This window comes from Pteropus medius, unplaced genomic scaffold, assembly GCF_902729225.1.
Source record: "Pteropus medius unplaced genomic scaffold, Ma_sr-lr_union100, whole genome shotgun sequence".
In the NCBI taxonomy this organism is placed as follows: Eukaryota; Metazoa; Chordata; class Mammalia; order Chiroptera; family Pteropodidae; genus Pteropus; species Pteropus medius.
Genome location: NW_024352293.1, coordinates 36,683 through 52,073, shown reverse-complemented (window position 1 = coordinate 52,073; position 15,391 = coordinate 36,683). Strand labels below are relative to the sequence as shown.

Here is a 15,391-nt window from a genome sequence, read left to right as displayed (position 1 = left end):
TGACTCATTATTTAATATCCACTCTATTAACTCTTGGGGTAGAAAGATGAAAAGGACTCGTGCCCTGTTCTCCTTGAGTGCATATTTCTACTGAGGGAGATAGCAAATGTCCACCTCATTATCATAGGTTGGATAGGTTTTCTCTGGGTAGACCTCTTGAGGCTGACAGATTTGGGGTCACTCGATTCTGTCTGAGACAGGAGGTAAAGGCTTCATAAGATGTGAACTTTGCATTGGTCGAAAAATAGGTAGAACAGAGGAAGAAGACAAGGCCCGTGGGCACGATGGTGCAGTAGAGCTGGAGACTGTCTCACGATCCAGGGGGACAGGATCACTGGTTCATGAGGGAAGGGGACGCCTGCGCTGAGGGAGGTGGTGTGAGAACAGAGGATGGTGGGAGATCCTATGGCCATCAACCACTTTCCAGACAGGAATCCATCAAGAAATCAACTATCCGTCCATCAAACTTTAAATTTCACTCACAGACTCACGTCACACAGAGAAGGCACAAGACCTTTAAAGAGAGCCCCCACGTCCTCCACACCCAGCTTCTTCCCGTGGGCTCCAGCACTTTCTCCAGCGTCCTAAGAAGTCCCTGATGCAGTGACTGCAATCTCCTGTTGAAAGCTTCCTGACACATCTGCTGGTTCCTTGTTGTCCTCTTAGTCCTCCTTGATCCTTCTGGCTCCAGGATCAATGACCGTGCAGTTCATGGTCATCGCGTCAAAGAGCAGGTTGGTCTGTTTCTTAAAGCTGAACATCCTGGATGCCCTAGGGCCATGTTCTTCCACACGCTGACAGGACCGCTTGGCCTGCAGTGTGGGAGGACCAGCCATGCCCCACACAGCGACATTGTCGACATTGTCCTGACTCGTGAGATCTCCACCACCGCCCAGATGGTCGACTGTGTCTCCACACATTCAGGGGCCTGTTCCCTCTCCATGACTTGCCCTTTCTTGCCACTAGAGCCACAGTGTCTCTGAGGTGCGATGTTTTCCAGGAAGGCCCTCCCCTGTCTGTGCCCGCTCCTTCCTCTCTCCTGCTTGTGACTGTCTACCTACCCCCCCAAAATTCCTCTTCTTCTTTCTGACCTGTTCTCCATGTGCTTTGTGGCAGAATCATGTCAAGCTCTTGCCCCACGTCTCCCAGAGTTTGGGTCAATTCTGCCCGCACGTCGGTGGTGTCTTCCTTCTTCTGCAGGGGAACTTTAGTTAGGATCTTGTTGTCATCACTGTCACACTGAAGGAAAAGCTTTTTCGCCACTTATCCCTGAACTTCACACCAGGGCTGTCCAGGTCTGGACTGCAATTTGGCCGTGAGGTTGAGGCAAAGAGAGTGAGCCTCTGTGAGGGAAAAATGCAGGTGAGGCCCTGGGGACGTCCCCTGAAGGGCCTGGCTGCCGAGGGAGGGGTCTGCACGGCAGTGCCCTCCATCTCCTGCATCCTTAGTTCTGTCTCGGCTTTAACTGTCTGAGGTAGTAAAATACTCTGATGGACCCCTGCGTGCACATACTGGGACCAGGAGGATTCATCTGACAGAGGATTTCAGTGATCACTACCAAGGTCACAGTTATAAATGCAGAAGAAAGTATCTGTCCTCTTGGGAATTTAGATCTAGGTGAACACACAGGGCTTTCGACAGCATGGGAAGACCCCATAGAAGCCATTTCAAATTCATGGTGGGTCCTGTTTATTCCAGAAAGGCTTCCTGGAGGAAAAGGTGGGAGCTGGCAGGACAGAGGAGCTGCCACATGTGAGCACAGTACCAGGCACGGTGCTTTGGGCTGGGGTCCCCCGGGAACTGGGGCGAGTGACATCCTGGGACCAGCCCGGCTATTTTCATATATTGCTCCCAAAGCCTACAACAAATGTTCTGCCCTGGGCCTTTTAAACTTAGAACTGGTTGTGACATCTCTGGTTTAATGTCAAAGACTTTCTTGTTGAGCTCTTCCATGAACTTTTTCTGAGTTTCTGTCAGTGTCTCTCAAGTCTTTGGGTCATTCACCTTCATCCCCAGAGGACCAAGGAGTTAGACCTTCGTGCTACCAAAGTGACTGTAATGAAATGTGTTTCCATCGACTTGGCCTTGAGTGGCACACCATGGTCGCCTAGCACTGAGCTTAGGAGTGATAGTGAAGTTATAGCAGGGAGAAGGAGCATTTGTAAATCAGAAATGTAGATGGGGGTTCGGATGCGCAGAAGAGGACCCAAAGCACCCCATTTCCCCTCTCTTGACAGCACAGAATCGTCCTGATGGATGGGCTGATAGAGCAAAGACTGACTCGAGCTGGTCCCTATTTTCACCAGGTGAAGGTTAGAGCCACTCCTTTGTTGGAGGAAAAATCTAGGAGGCCTTTGCCTGGCAAGAGCCCACATGTCCCTGGGTATGTCCCCTCAGCCCACTAGGCCAATACCTGGCATCAGTCAGCCCATAACCAATGCAGGACTGCCAAATGGCTATGGAGGAAAAGATCTAGAAGCCAGAGGATGTCAGAAGTAAGCCTGGTGTCCTGTGGGGGGATGGTAGACTAGGAGGGGGCAGCTCCTGAGGAAGCTAAATCACAGTGCTTGTGGGGGTGGGGAGTGGTTGGATGTGAATACATCCCCAAAAAGGAGAAGGCAGACTTGACAATTATGGGTGACAGGATTTCACATAGTCCCAGGAGATGGTGCCAACCTCCTCCTAGGATAGAACTTGCAAGCTTGAGAAAAAGGCATGAAATAGAAAAGGCAGAACTTCTCAGGCACGTAGTGGAGGCAGGGATCAAAGGGCTCAGAGAAGTGAATACCCCAGGGGAGGTAGACTGAAAATGCAGAAAAGCGTCCAGTCAAACATGCTCCCTCAGAAAGTATGAAGATAAACTTTGGTTTTTCTCTGAGGATAGCATGTATCGGAGGAGTACCAGAATTCCCAGAAAGCCCAGTGATGACTTGCTGAAGGTCAGGAAGGGTGGGAGGGGTTCGTGATTCCCAAACGGGCTTCCTGTAGTAATGGGGATGGAAAATGTCAAAATCTTGGAGGCCAAGTGGAAGTGCTCTCTGTCAGGAGCAAAGCAGATACGATGATCAACATGATGAGGAAGGTCAGAAATCCAGCAGGACCTCCCCAGAGAGCCATGACTCCCGCTCCCAAGCCCACGGTGACCGTCAGGCAAAAGGGATGGGCAGCCGACCTGGATGCTTACTGTTGAACTCAAGGCATAAAAACAAGCAAGGGCAAAACACGAAAGTGGATGATCTAGAGGCTGAGAGTGGCCTCCCAACAACAGACTGGATTCTCTGTCCAGTTTCCAGAACTGAGACGCTTTTCAGACTTGGAACGAGTACAAGGAGAGGCCAGGTTTTGATGAGGACGGACCTTCCAACAAAGTGGCGAGTGCAAAAGTCCTTCCGGCCTTTCCCAAAGAGCCATGTGGCCATTGCCTTCAGTAAGTGCCCATGGGCAAGCAGAAACTGCCCTGACATTCGGATGGATCTAGTGAGTCAGTTTACATCTACCCAGTGATCCGAAGCATCATCGTGTGCCCTGTTCTTGAAGTGGCGCCTGGGGGTGGGGCCAGGCAATAAACAGACACCTGTCCCAGGTCCCGCTCAAAGGCGGTATGGGTCCACAGATCCACTCAGCAGTCATTCTACATTCCCTGGATCTGTAACAGGAATAAAAAGTCTTTGTAGTTATCGAACGACTTGTGGGCCGAGGGCTACCATAGTCGGGAAATTCAAGAACCATCTTCTCAAACTGTCTCCCCATTTCTCTCAATAGAATGTTAAAACAGTGTTTAATCCCGGATAAAGGGAGGGAGATGAGTGCCAACCTTAAGATCCATAAGGAGGCAGAGCGTGATCCGTGTCCTATAGTCATTGAATAAAACAGTCCAGTCTGAAGACTTTCTGTAAATGACTAGTTACTACATATTTTAGGCTACACAGACCATAAGTCTCTTTGCAACTACTCGACTCTGCTGTTGTAGCCGGAAAGAAGTTACCGGTGATACATGAGTGAATGAATGTGGCTGGACCTGCCACTAGGGCCCTATGACTCCGCAGCATCTATGATACTAGAGGTACCTGTGGTAGGACTTGGTGCAATGGAGACCCAAGGCATCTGAGGGGAGCAGTGAGCCAGGAGGGTAGGTAGGGGTTTAGTGAGAGCCTAGGGTGGGCATTGAGCCCAGCGTGGTGGCAGGCTTGGAGCAGGACTGAGTGAGGGGCGGGAGCTGTGGGATCCCAGGTGGGACCGGTTGTCCCTGCTGTGGTGTGTGTGGGTGTGGGGTAATGTAGGGGGAAGGCAAGAAAACTAAAATGTTAAGTCAAGCTATATTCGGAGACTGCAGGAAGCTGATCAGGCCCTATAGCTGTAGTAGACTGCAAAATGTGAAAAGTTTAAAGGATAATTAAAACCTGAAACTAGACAAAGGAAGTCTATCTCTTAGGCCTAACTTCTGGAACCCCTAACCGCATTCTGTTAATCATGAAACTTGTAACAATGAGCCCATACGCTAACTGCCAATTTTAGCCTGTGTAACTCTGCTTGCTTGCGTGGCATGAAAAATAATCAATTTTATATAAGCTGAGAATTACTGTTTGACCATCGCCTATGGGAACACTGGCTAATGCCCATGGGAACATAGGCAATCACCCATAGGAACATAACATTCTAACAACAAGCTTTCTGCTTCTGTTCTTGCGGCTTGCACACCTGACCAGTGGGTTGACAGGTAGTGAATAGGAGAAAGATGGACCTTTGTGTTTAAGACAGAATGAGGAATAGGATTTGGGGCTTAAAAACCTTGTATCTTGGCATTTCGGGGCTGCTCCTTTGGAAGGACAGCAGCCGGCTAATAAACTGCCTCTATAATCAAAGCACTCAGGTTGAGTCTGGTTATTCCGGTCACGACATTTGGAGGCCCCAGCGAGATCTTCTCGTGGTTGGGACAATTGGTCTGTGCACCAGGGCGACAAGCCATTTGCGGTTGCGGAGGCCTCTAGGGCATTTGCCCTAGCCCACCACCATGGTTTCCCGCTTTGTGGAGCAAGATCCAGGGAGTGCTGAGGCAGTCCTGGTTAAGGGCCCAAGGGACGGTGCGGACGTCGGACGCGACAAGTAAGTCGGCGGTCGGCTGAGACTGTGACGACAGTTTTCTCAGTCCTGTTCCTGGTTTGTTAGTCTGTGTCTGTTTTGCTTTGTGTGCTTCATTGTGGAACTATGGGGCAATCACAGGGTAAGCTTCCACCACTTTAGTGCATGCTCAACCATTTTAAAGATTTTCGCCACAGGGCAAAGGCTTATGGCGCTTCAGTAATCTCTTTTGATTTGCAGCGGTTTCGTCAATTAGATTGGCCGACCTTCTGGAGTAGGATGGCCCTCCGAGTGATCATTTGATATGCAGACTGCATTCCGGGTTCGAAGTATTGTTTATGGGAACCCTGGGCATCCTGACCAAATTCCTTGACATTGTTTCTGATGCCCCTAAGTACTTACAGAATTGCAGTCATGCCCCTGTTACTGTGATGGCAGCTATACCACAAGGCCTCAAGGAGCCCCACCGGTGCTACAGGGGCCTCCCTCAGAAGATGATTGGTATCCACCACCCTATAATGGTGACAGGGGTAGACGTCCTCCTCTGGAAGGACCAGAACCTCCTGTAACCCGGTCCAGGGGTCGTAGGCCACCTTCCCCTGATTCAACCTCCCTAAAGGAACTGGTGCGGGGAGCCGCGGGTCTTCGGGCCGCGGAGGCTTGGTTGCAGGACTGGGTGTTTTGCCTGCCTCAGACATTGCGGAGCCCTACTTCCTACTTCCTACTTCCTACTTCCTACTTCCTTTAACTTTCATCACTTCCTCCCCCTAAGCACACACCCCTTAGGCTGTCAATAACCCTCACCCCATCCCCTTAGACCCAATGGGCGTGTGGCACCGCCTACTCGGACCATCCAAGAGCCAATGCGCTTGTCTTCCGCCAGCTAGCCCCGCCTCCCTTTGTTTGTCCTGTATAAATATCCCCGCTGAAAAATAAAGTTTGAGGCTTGATCAGAATACTGTCTTGCCTCCGTCTCTTTGTGTCTCCTGTCTCGCCTTCATCCTCCATAGGTTCCTCCTCGTCCCGCGTTGTTTTGTCCCGCCGGCCGGGGCAGAGTTGGCGCCCAACGTGGGGCCCGAGGTACGGATCTTTATGGGGGACACCCGTTCATGAGGTCGGCCGACCGCTCCTAGAGCCTCCACGAGGTGTGAGTTAGGCTCGTTGCCTGTCGCTACGAGGTGTGGGACAGCGCTAGAAGTTGATCACCGTGGGACTAGCCGCCCTACGGATCGGATCTGAGTTGAGGTAAGCGGGTGATCATAATGGGACAGGAATTGAGTTCACACGAACTCTTCCTTGACGGTATCAAGGAGTCTCTCAAGGCACGAAGGGTTAAGGCTAAGAAAAAAGATATTCGCCACTTCTTTGTTTTTCTCTCTGATGTTTGCCCGTGGTTTCCTCAAGAAGGGACAATAGATGTAAAATGTTGGAAGAGGGTAGGGGATTGTCTAAATGATTATTTTAGAGTTTTTGGCCCTAGTAAGGTCCCTGTTTCTGCCTTCTCCTACTGGAATTTAATCAATGATATTCTCATGGTTCATTCCCATGAGCCTGACATTAAAAAAGTCATAGAAACGGGGGAAACAGCGCTTAAGACTGCCTCACGCCCCGCCTCTGCCTGCAACTCTATCTCTATCAATATGCCGGATGAGCAAAAAGACCAAGACCTTGCAGGTTTAACCCCCGCAATAAAACCCCCTGCCAAAATATACCCTTCACTCGCTTCCTTCGGCCCTCATGACGACCACCTTTCCCCACAAGATCAGGAGACCTTAGAAGATCAGGCCGCCCACCACCATGATGAGGGCGACTCTTGGGATCCCTCGGTTACCCTTAAAGCCCCCCCGCCATATAATGGCCTCATACGGATGCCTTCCTTCCTCGCTCCGGTAATAGACCAAAACCCCAACCCTAACCCAGTTGTCCTCCGACAAGCGAAGGCCTCTTTAACTCAGGAGGTCTCCTCCTTAAAAGATATCTTAGAACAAAAATGGGAACATTTAAAACTTATGAAGGAACTTCGTGCTCTTGAGGCTGAACTCGCCTCTTTTAATCCACTCCCTTCCGCTAAGAACAATTCCCCTTGGCCTAAAACAAAACCCCAATTGCTCGCCTTTCCTGTTACACGTAGTCAAAACCCTCCCCCTCAAGAAAGTGAGGAGGATCAAGAGGACCATGAAGAGGAGGAAAACCCCAATGACCCTAGTGAGGGACCTGGCATAGGGGGTCCTGGGCCTAACATAGATCCAGAGGATCCCACAGAGGATACTCAACCAAATAACCCCCACGGCCATAAATATCGCTGCTTAAACTTTAAACATTTCAAGGACTTAAAAACAGCAGTTACTACCTATGGGCCTACTGCCCCCTATACACTTGCTATTCTTGAGAGCCTCAGTGACCGTTGGTTAACTCCTAATGATTGGTTCACCCTAGCTCGCGCTACCCTTTCGGGCGGGGACTATGTCCTCTGGCGCACAGAATTTGTAGAAAACTGTCGAGAAACTGCCCAACGCAATAGTGAAAATAGGGAGTCCCGGTCTTGGACCCGAGATAAGTTACTCGGACGCCCTCCTTATGACACCAATGAGGTCCAAGCCGCCCTTCCACCCGGCCTCTTGGCCCAGGTTCAAAACGCTGGCCTTAAGGCATGGCGGCGTCTTCCTCCTAGAGGCGCGGCAACTACCTCCCTGGCGAAGATCCGTCAAGGAGCGGATGAACCCTATTGTGATTTTGTCAGCCGCCTAACTGATGCCGCCGAGCGTCTGGTAGGAGACGCTCAAATGAGACTGATAGTGCCTTTGTTAAACATTTGGCCTATGAAAATGCTAACCCAACTTGCCAGGCGACTATCCGAACTTATCTAACGGCTCCCTTGCCGATTACATTAAACTTTGCTCTGGGATAGGGACCTCCCATACAATAGGTCTGGCAATTGGGGCAGCTCTTAAAGATTTTGCTAAAGAAAATTTCACGAAGGAAAAACAACAAAAAACATGTTTCAATTTTCTGTGGGTAATTATAATGGCTAAAGCCAACAATCATATCCCCTTTACCATAACTTGGACAGTCACCGCAGCCTGGGATGGGGGCATCCTTAACAGCACCACCCAGATTGCACCCCAAGGGACTTGGTTCCCAGAGATTGGCTTTGACCTTATGAGGGCCATGCAGCCAGGGCGCGGATGGCGCCCTCCACAGGAAGGAAAAGTACAGTTTTATGTTTGCCCAGCCTCATCGGGCGACCGTAAGAGATACAACAGGTGTGGAGGCACGGAATCTTACTATTGTGCCTCTTGGGGATGCGAAACTCAGGGCCCCTGGAAGGCTACTGATAGCAATGCACTCATTGAAATTGTTAGAGATCCAAGGCTTCAAAATAATTGCTCATTCTATGTGAGTAGCTTTTGGAATCCACCGCCCCAACCAGGCCATTTCCCGCAGAAAACCCCTCCATGTAATCAACTTCTGATTAAGTTTACAGACCAAGGTAAAAAAGAAAATTGGCTTACCAGCAAATATTTTGGTATCAGACAATATTTGACAGGGATAGATCACGGGGGCATCATCCAAATTAGACAACAAATCGGCTCAGCCCTGACTGTGGCCATAGGCCCTAATCCAGTACTTGGACCCCCCGTTGAAAAACCTCCTCCCACACTAGTTAATAAGCCTCTTACACCAAAGACTCCTGTTAGTCCTCCCATTCCTCAGGGTCCTGCAAACCATCCTAAATCTACTAGGGAGTCATTGACTAACCTTATTCAACACACTTTCCTTACTTTAAATCACACTAGCCCGAACCTAACAAAATCCTGTTGGCTATGTTATGGTGTCAGCCCTCCTTTTTATGAAGGCATTGCTGTCTCAGGTAATTTTACTGTTTCCAACAACCATAGTCAATGTCGTTGGGCTCAACAAGGGTCGGCAAGACTAACTCTCCAATCTGTTTCAGGACAGGGAACCTGCTTAGGTAAGGTTCTTGTTGCACATCAGCATCTATGCACCCAAACTACCAATAGCCTTAATGATAACCAATATATTATCTCCCCAAACAATACATGGTGGGCCTGCAGTGATGGACTCACCCCGTGTGTATATAGTACCCACCTAAAGAGCAATACAACTCAGTTTTGCGTGATTGTACAGCTTATCCCTCGCTTGACTTATTATGATGAAGCTCAATTTGCACAAGCTTGGGACCCTAAAGATGACTATAGTCTCCTTAGACCCAAACGCGAACCAATCACGGCTGTGACCCTAGCGGTCCTTTTGGGAGTTGGCGCAGCAGGGGCAGGGACGGGAATAACCTCTCTCGTTCTCTCCAACAAGTACTACTCAGACCTTCGAATGTCCATCGATGAAGATCTCGAGCGCCTCGAAATTGCCATCTCCCACCTACAACAGTCATTGTCCTCCTTAGCAGAGGTTGTCCTCCAAAATCGCAGAGGCCTAGATCTTTTGCTTTTACAACAGGGAGGCCTCTGCGCTGCCCTAAAAGAAGAATGTTGCTTCTATATGGATCACTCTGGAGTCATCAAAGACTCCATGAGTAAGGTCAGAGAAGGCCTCGAGAAACGCCGCAAACAAAGAGAATCCGAACAAAGCTGGTTTGCTAATTGGTTTGCCACATCCCCTTGGTTGACCACACTCTTGCCCTCTATCTTAGGCCCTTTTGTAGGCTTTCTTCTGGTCCTATCTTTTGGTCCTTGGGCTTTCCACAAACTTACCACGTTTGTTAAGAGCCAAATAGAAAGTTTTTATGCAAAACCCCTTCAGGTTCATTACCATCGCCTGGCATTGTCTGAAGCAGGATTCGATGTGTGTAATGATGCATACACTGATGCTGGCCCCTTCCCTACGGGGACGACATAATGTACGGAGGTATGTCTACCCTTAGGGGTATGGGCACCGAGATGGGTGCAATAGCAAAGCTATTGCAAGGGAAGGTCATAATAAAAAGGACCCCCTCTGTATTTCTCTGTGAATACACCTGGTTTGCATAGAGGTTGGTACCAAAAATCAATTCTAACGGCTCTGCCTCTCCTCCCCAAAAGGTACCAAGAGCCATTACTAGTGGGCCCACATAGCCCACGGGAGGAACCAGGTCAATGTTCCCCCACTCGGTAAAGGCCCACCTTTCTTAAACAGAAAGGGAGGAGATGTGGGGAGCCGCGGGTCTTCGGGCCGCGGAGGCTTGGTTGCAGGACTGGGTGTTTTGCTTGCCTCAGACATTGCGGAGCCCTACTTCCTACTTCCTACTTCCTACTTCCTTTAACTTTCATCACTTCCTCCCCCTAAGCACACACCCCTTAGGCTGTCAATAACCCTCACCCCATCCCCTTAGACCCAATGGGCGTGTGGCACCGCCTACTCGGACCATCCAAGAGCCAATGCGCTTGTCTTCCGCCAGCTAGCCCCGCCTCCCTTTGTTTGTCCTGTATAAATATCCCCGCTGAAAAATAAAGTTTGAGGCTTGATCAGAATACTGTCTTGCCTCCGCCTCTTTGTGTCTCCTGTCTCGCCTTCATCCTCCATAGGTTCCTCCTCGTCCCGCGTTGTTTTGTCCCGCCGGCCGGGGCAAACCGGCTTCTGTTCAGGCCCCATTAAAGGTGGTTCCGGGAGGTGGGGGTGAACCTACTGTCATATATTCGCCATTCAGTACTAGTGATTTATATAATTGGAAATTGCAAACGCCATCCTTCTCAGAAAAACCACAAGGATTAACCTCCCTTCTGGAATCTATTTTCTTTACCCACCAGCCCACTTGGGATGATTGTCAGCAGCTTTTACAGGCTTTATTCACTACTGAAGAAAAGGAAAGAATTTTACGGGAGGCAGCTAGAGGAGCAACAGACCCAAATGGGCAGCCCACAGCAGACTTAACCAGGTTACAGGCTGTGTTTCTGATTCAACGTCCCCAGTGGGATCCAAATACTGATCAAGGTAAGGAGGCTCTCCTAAGGTATCGCCAGTTTCTGCTACAGGGACTCCAGGCTGCTGCACGTAGACCAATAAATCTGTCCAAGGTAAATGAAGTAATTCAGAGTAAGGACGAGTCACCTGCAGCATTCTTGGAAGGACTATTAGAGTCTTACCGCTTATACACACCTATTGACCTGGAGGACCCCAACAACAGAAGAGCCATTAATTTGGCCTTTGTTATAGCCAGTTGGCCCCTGACATTAGAAAGAAGTTACAGAGATTGGAAGGTTTTGAGGGAGAAAATTTATCCAAATTATTAGAAATAGCTCAGAAGGTCTTTAACAATAGGGACGATGTGCAAAAGGTCATGTTTGTGGGACAACAAGGAAACCGACCTCCTTGAAAAAAACAAAAAAACAAAAAAACAAAACCCTAACCATAGAGGGGGACCTAGCAACGAAGAAGGCCAAAATAGAAAACCTAGGCTAGGAAGAGACCAATGTGCTATTTGCAAAAAGGAAGGACATTGGAAGAATGAGTGCTCTGAAAAGGAGCAACCAGGAGGTGAGAAGAAAAAAGGCCCCTCATTCTTTTGGAAGATGAATAGGGGCGTCAGGGCTCTTATCTAATGAGCCCCCAAGAGCCCAAGGTAACTTTGCAAGTAGGGGCAAACCCGTGAACTTTTTAGCTGATACTGGTGCAACTTACTCAGTTTTAACAGAAACTGCTGGTCTATTGTCCAAAGAAAAGACTGTAATTCAAGGAGCCACTGGGAAAGGGAAGGCATATCCATGGACACAGGCGAGAATTACTGACTTGGGAAAGGGAACCATCACACATTCTAACCTGCCTGAATGTCCCTTTCCTTTGCTCGGAAGAGATTTGCTCCAGAAATTAAAAGCCACTATTTAAGTGACCAGTGGCAAGTCTCTCAAAGAGACTAGATCTGGTGGCTGGAGGATGGTCTAGTTGCCTGAGAGCACTAGCTGCTACTGCTATATTGACCAAAGACGCTTTAAAATTGACCTTGGGCCAAAATATTGAAATTGTGGCTCCACATGCAGTTGAAGCCATGCTGTGCAGCCCTCCTGAAAGATGGATTTCCAATGCCCGGATTACTCAGTACTAGGTACTGTTGCTTAACCCCCCACAGACCTAGTTTTTGAAAACTGCAGCCCAGAACCCCGCCACGCTGCTCCCGGATGATGACCCGCAGGCTCCATTGCATCACTGTGTTCAGCACCTTGAGCAGGTAACTGGACTACGGCCAGACTTGAAGGATGAGCCGTGGCCTAATCCGGATGCGGTATTATTTACCAGTGGAAGCAGTTTTGTATCCGACGGAGTAAGGTATGCCGGGGCAGCCGTAGTAACAGTCAGGGATGTGATATGGGCACAGGCCCCAAGCCATGGGACATCGGCACAGAAGGCTGAACTTAAAGCTTTAACACAAGCTTTACGGTGGGGAAAGGATAAAACTGTAAACATCTATACTGACAGTAGATATGCCTTTGCTACTGCCCACATACATGGAGCTTTATATAAGGAAAGAGGACTTTTAACATCAGGAGGCAAAGAAATTAAAAATAGGGAAGAGATCTTAGCCCTGTTAGAAGCCATTTGGCTACCAAAAAGAGTAGCCATAATTCATTGTCCTGGACACCAAAATGCAGAGACTGAGGTGGCACAAGGAAATTCCTTTGCAGATCAGATAGCAAAGGATGCTGCCAGAAAACCAGTGGGGCCCGGAGACATCTTGCCTTTAAAGCTTCCCCCAGCCTTCGAAGAAAGGCCTGAGTATACCCTGTTCGACTTGGAATTAAGTGAAAGACTGGAAAAAAAAAAGAGGGAAAACAAGGATGGAGAATGCTCCCTGATAGAAGATCGCTCCTTCCTCAGGCTTTGGGAAAGACTTTAGTAGACTTAACACACCAGTCCACCCATCTAGGAGGAACCAAGTTAACTGAACTATTGAAAAGGGATTATTATGTTCCAGGACTGAAAATTTAGCCAAGGACGTGGCTAATAGGTGTGCAGTATATGCACAAGTAGACTAAGGAAGGACCTCCACGGAACAAGGAGTGAGACTCAGGGGAAAGAGACCTGGAGAGCACTGGGAGCTTGATTTTACAGAAGTTACGCCTGGAACTTTTGGATTTAAGTACCTATTAGTTTTTATTGACACATACTCTGGTACCTGTGGTAGGACTTGGTGCAACGGGGGTCGAGGCATCTTAGGGGAGCAGTGAGCCAGGAGAGTCGGTAGGAGTTTAGTGAGAGCCTAGGGTGGGCATTGAGCCCAGCGTGGTGGCAGGCTTGGAGCAGGACTGAGTGAGGGGTGGGGCTGGGGAATCCGCGGTGGGACCTGTTGTCCAGGCAGTGGTGTGTGGGGGTGTGGGGGTAATGTAGGGAGAAGGCAAGAAAACTAAAATGTTAAGTCAACCTATATTCAGAGACTGCAGGAAGCTGATCAGGCCCTATAGCCAGACCAGGAGAAAATCTGCACAAGAAGAAAAGATTTCTGCTGGGATTGCTCACAACCCATTTCCCACACAGTGAAGGGAAAACAGGAGAAAGACAGTCTTTAAGTGGCTCCCTACCCAAAATAAAATCATTCCCTGAGGCTAAAACCATGCAGAACCTTTGGATCAGAGGCTGGAAATTGCCATCTGGTCTTTCAGGCTACACACTCTCATCCTTCTTCACAGTTGGTCCAAATCAAAGGCAAACGGGTAAACAAAGTCTTCAAACTCTAACTCACAGGAACTAAAGAATGATCTATAAACTGAACGCTCTGGGGCTCCCCTCAGTGCCTCACTCTGTCTCTGCCGCTGTCCTCATCTGTCTGGATTGTCTCTTCCCTCTGAGTCTCTCTGAGTCTCTCTTTGCCTCTGAGAGGAGACCACCCTCTGTCTATGGAGTGTTACTGTCTTCAATAAAACTTTCCTTTTGACTCTAACTTTGTCATGTATTTGAATTCTTTGTTGCCAAGGACATTCTTCTCTTTCAACACAGGGCTCGAGTTCTCCCGTGGGTCCCAGGTCTTCCCTAGGGCCCCGGGTCTGCCCCGTCCCAGCTGCCTCTGGAACATCTTTGTGGCTACAACAGCAGAGCCCAGTAGTGGCAAAGAGACTTGTGATCTGGAAACCGAAATCACAGCTGCTTGGTGTTTCATCACGCCCTCAGTCCCGGCCCCATGACTCCTCCCAGACACGCCCCCATGACTCTTCCCAGTCCTGCCCCATGACTTTAAAAGGGTGCTTCGCAGGCGACGCGCAGGAGAGCTGGGCAGAGCAAGGAGGCCAGTAGGTCTGAAGAGGAGTTCTGAGTCAGCATCGGGCAGCGCTACGACGAGGGCTAATACCGTGCATCGCTTCGCCTCGATGCGCCTGCGTGTCCATCGTCAATCGGCACTTGTCAGGCGCTGAGACTTCAGCCTCAGCCACGCACCTTTCCCTCTAGCAGCGACCTCCAGTCAAAGAATACTTTTCCACACAAGTCGCTTTTGCCAGAAGAGGGAGGAAGGTGGAAACACCCCGGACGCTTTCCCAGCTCTCCGCTCCGATAAAACTCCCTGCCGCGGTCGTCGCCCTGCCGGCCGCTCGTGGCCATGGCGCCAAAGTTGAATCTTCTCCTGCTCCTGCTCCTGCTGTGGGTCTGTTCCTGGGCGCGCCCCGGTGAGTTGGGATGTAACAGGCAGTGGAGGGGCGGGGGAGGAGGGGATGGGGACGCAGACAGGGGCGGGGGCGTCAAGTCGAGGGACAGGGATTGATTTCCCACCGGGTTGGCGAATCTTTCCATCGGGTGGCGCGGCCGCCCCCTCCTCAATCTCTGCGGGCTCCTTTCCACTTCGGCGACCTCCGAGACTGGTTGTCGCCCTCCAGGCAAGAAGTCAGGCGAGAGACCGACTGAGATGGAGAAAAAGTGTATTTGGGCAAATTGGGAAGCGGGGAGGAGCAAAGGGGAGGGCAGGAGGAGCGGCAGCACATTCTACCGAAGCACCCCCACCCTTTCCGTGCACGGGCGCTTCTGGGGAGGCGGCAGCCGCAGCCCAGGGACCCCGGGCGTCAGGACAAGGGGGCTTTTGCAGGATCGCGACCCAAGAACAACCCTATGTCCCTACTTTCATCACGGGACTTTCCCCCCCACTGACCCTGCGCACTTGAATTCTCAGCGAGCTCTGCCCGCAAACCACCCATTTCCTTCCCAGTGAAGCTCTAGTGTCACTTGTCCCGCCACAGCTCCTGCCACCTTATTCCATAGTTCTATGGGGATCCAAGAACTCCAGTGCTCCCGAGTGTGAAGACCCTAGTCACTTCCTCCCCCTAGTGGCACTTTATGACTCTTGGCTGAGGACACGCAGCAGTGTCAGGTCCACGGTCAGAGG

The 15,391-nt window shown here is 50.1% G+C and overlaps 1 protein-coding gene and 1 pseudogene across 3 annotated transcripts in view; one reads left to right on the top strand and one right to left on the bottom strand.

Moving 5' to 3' along the window:
• Window positions 1–584: 584 nt before the first annotated feature.
• On the bottom strand, window positions 585–3,729 carry LOC120589469 (retinoic acid early transcript 1E-like; annotated as a pseudogene).
• Window positions 3,730–5,724: 1,995 nt separating this feature from the next.
• LOC120589468 (UL16-binding protein 6-like) overlaps window positions 5,725–15,391 on the top strand; it is a 28,257-nt gene continuing 18,590 nt past the window's right edge. The window contains exons 1-3 of one of the 3 annotated variants that reach the window (XM_039846997.1): window positions 5,725–6,324; window positions 10,842–11,025; window positions 14,020–14,681. In XM_039846997.1, the coding sequence (XP_039702931.1) occupies window positions 14,615–14,681 (67 nt within the window). In that variant the 5' untranslated portion in view covers window positions 5,725–6,324; window positions 10,842–11,025; window positions 14,020–14,614. Of the gene's footprint in view, window positions 6,325–10,841; window positions 11,026–14,019; window positions 14,682–15,391 lie in introns of those variants that run through there. The other 2 variants (XM_039846998.1, XM_039846996.1) reach the window with 2 other exon arrangements.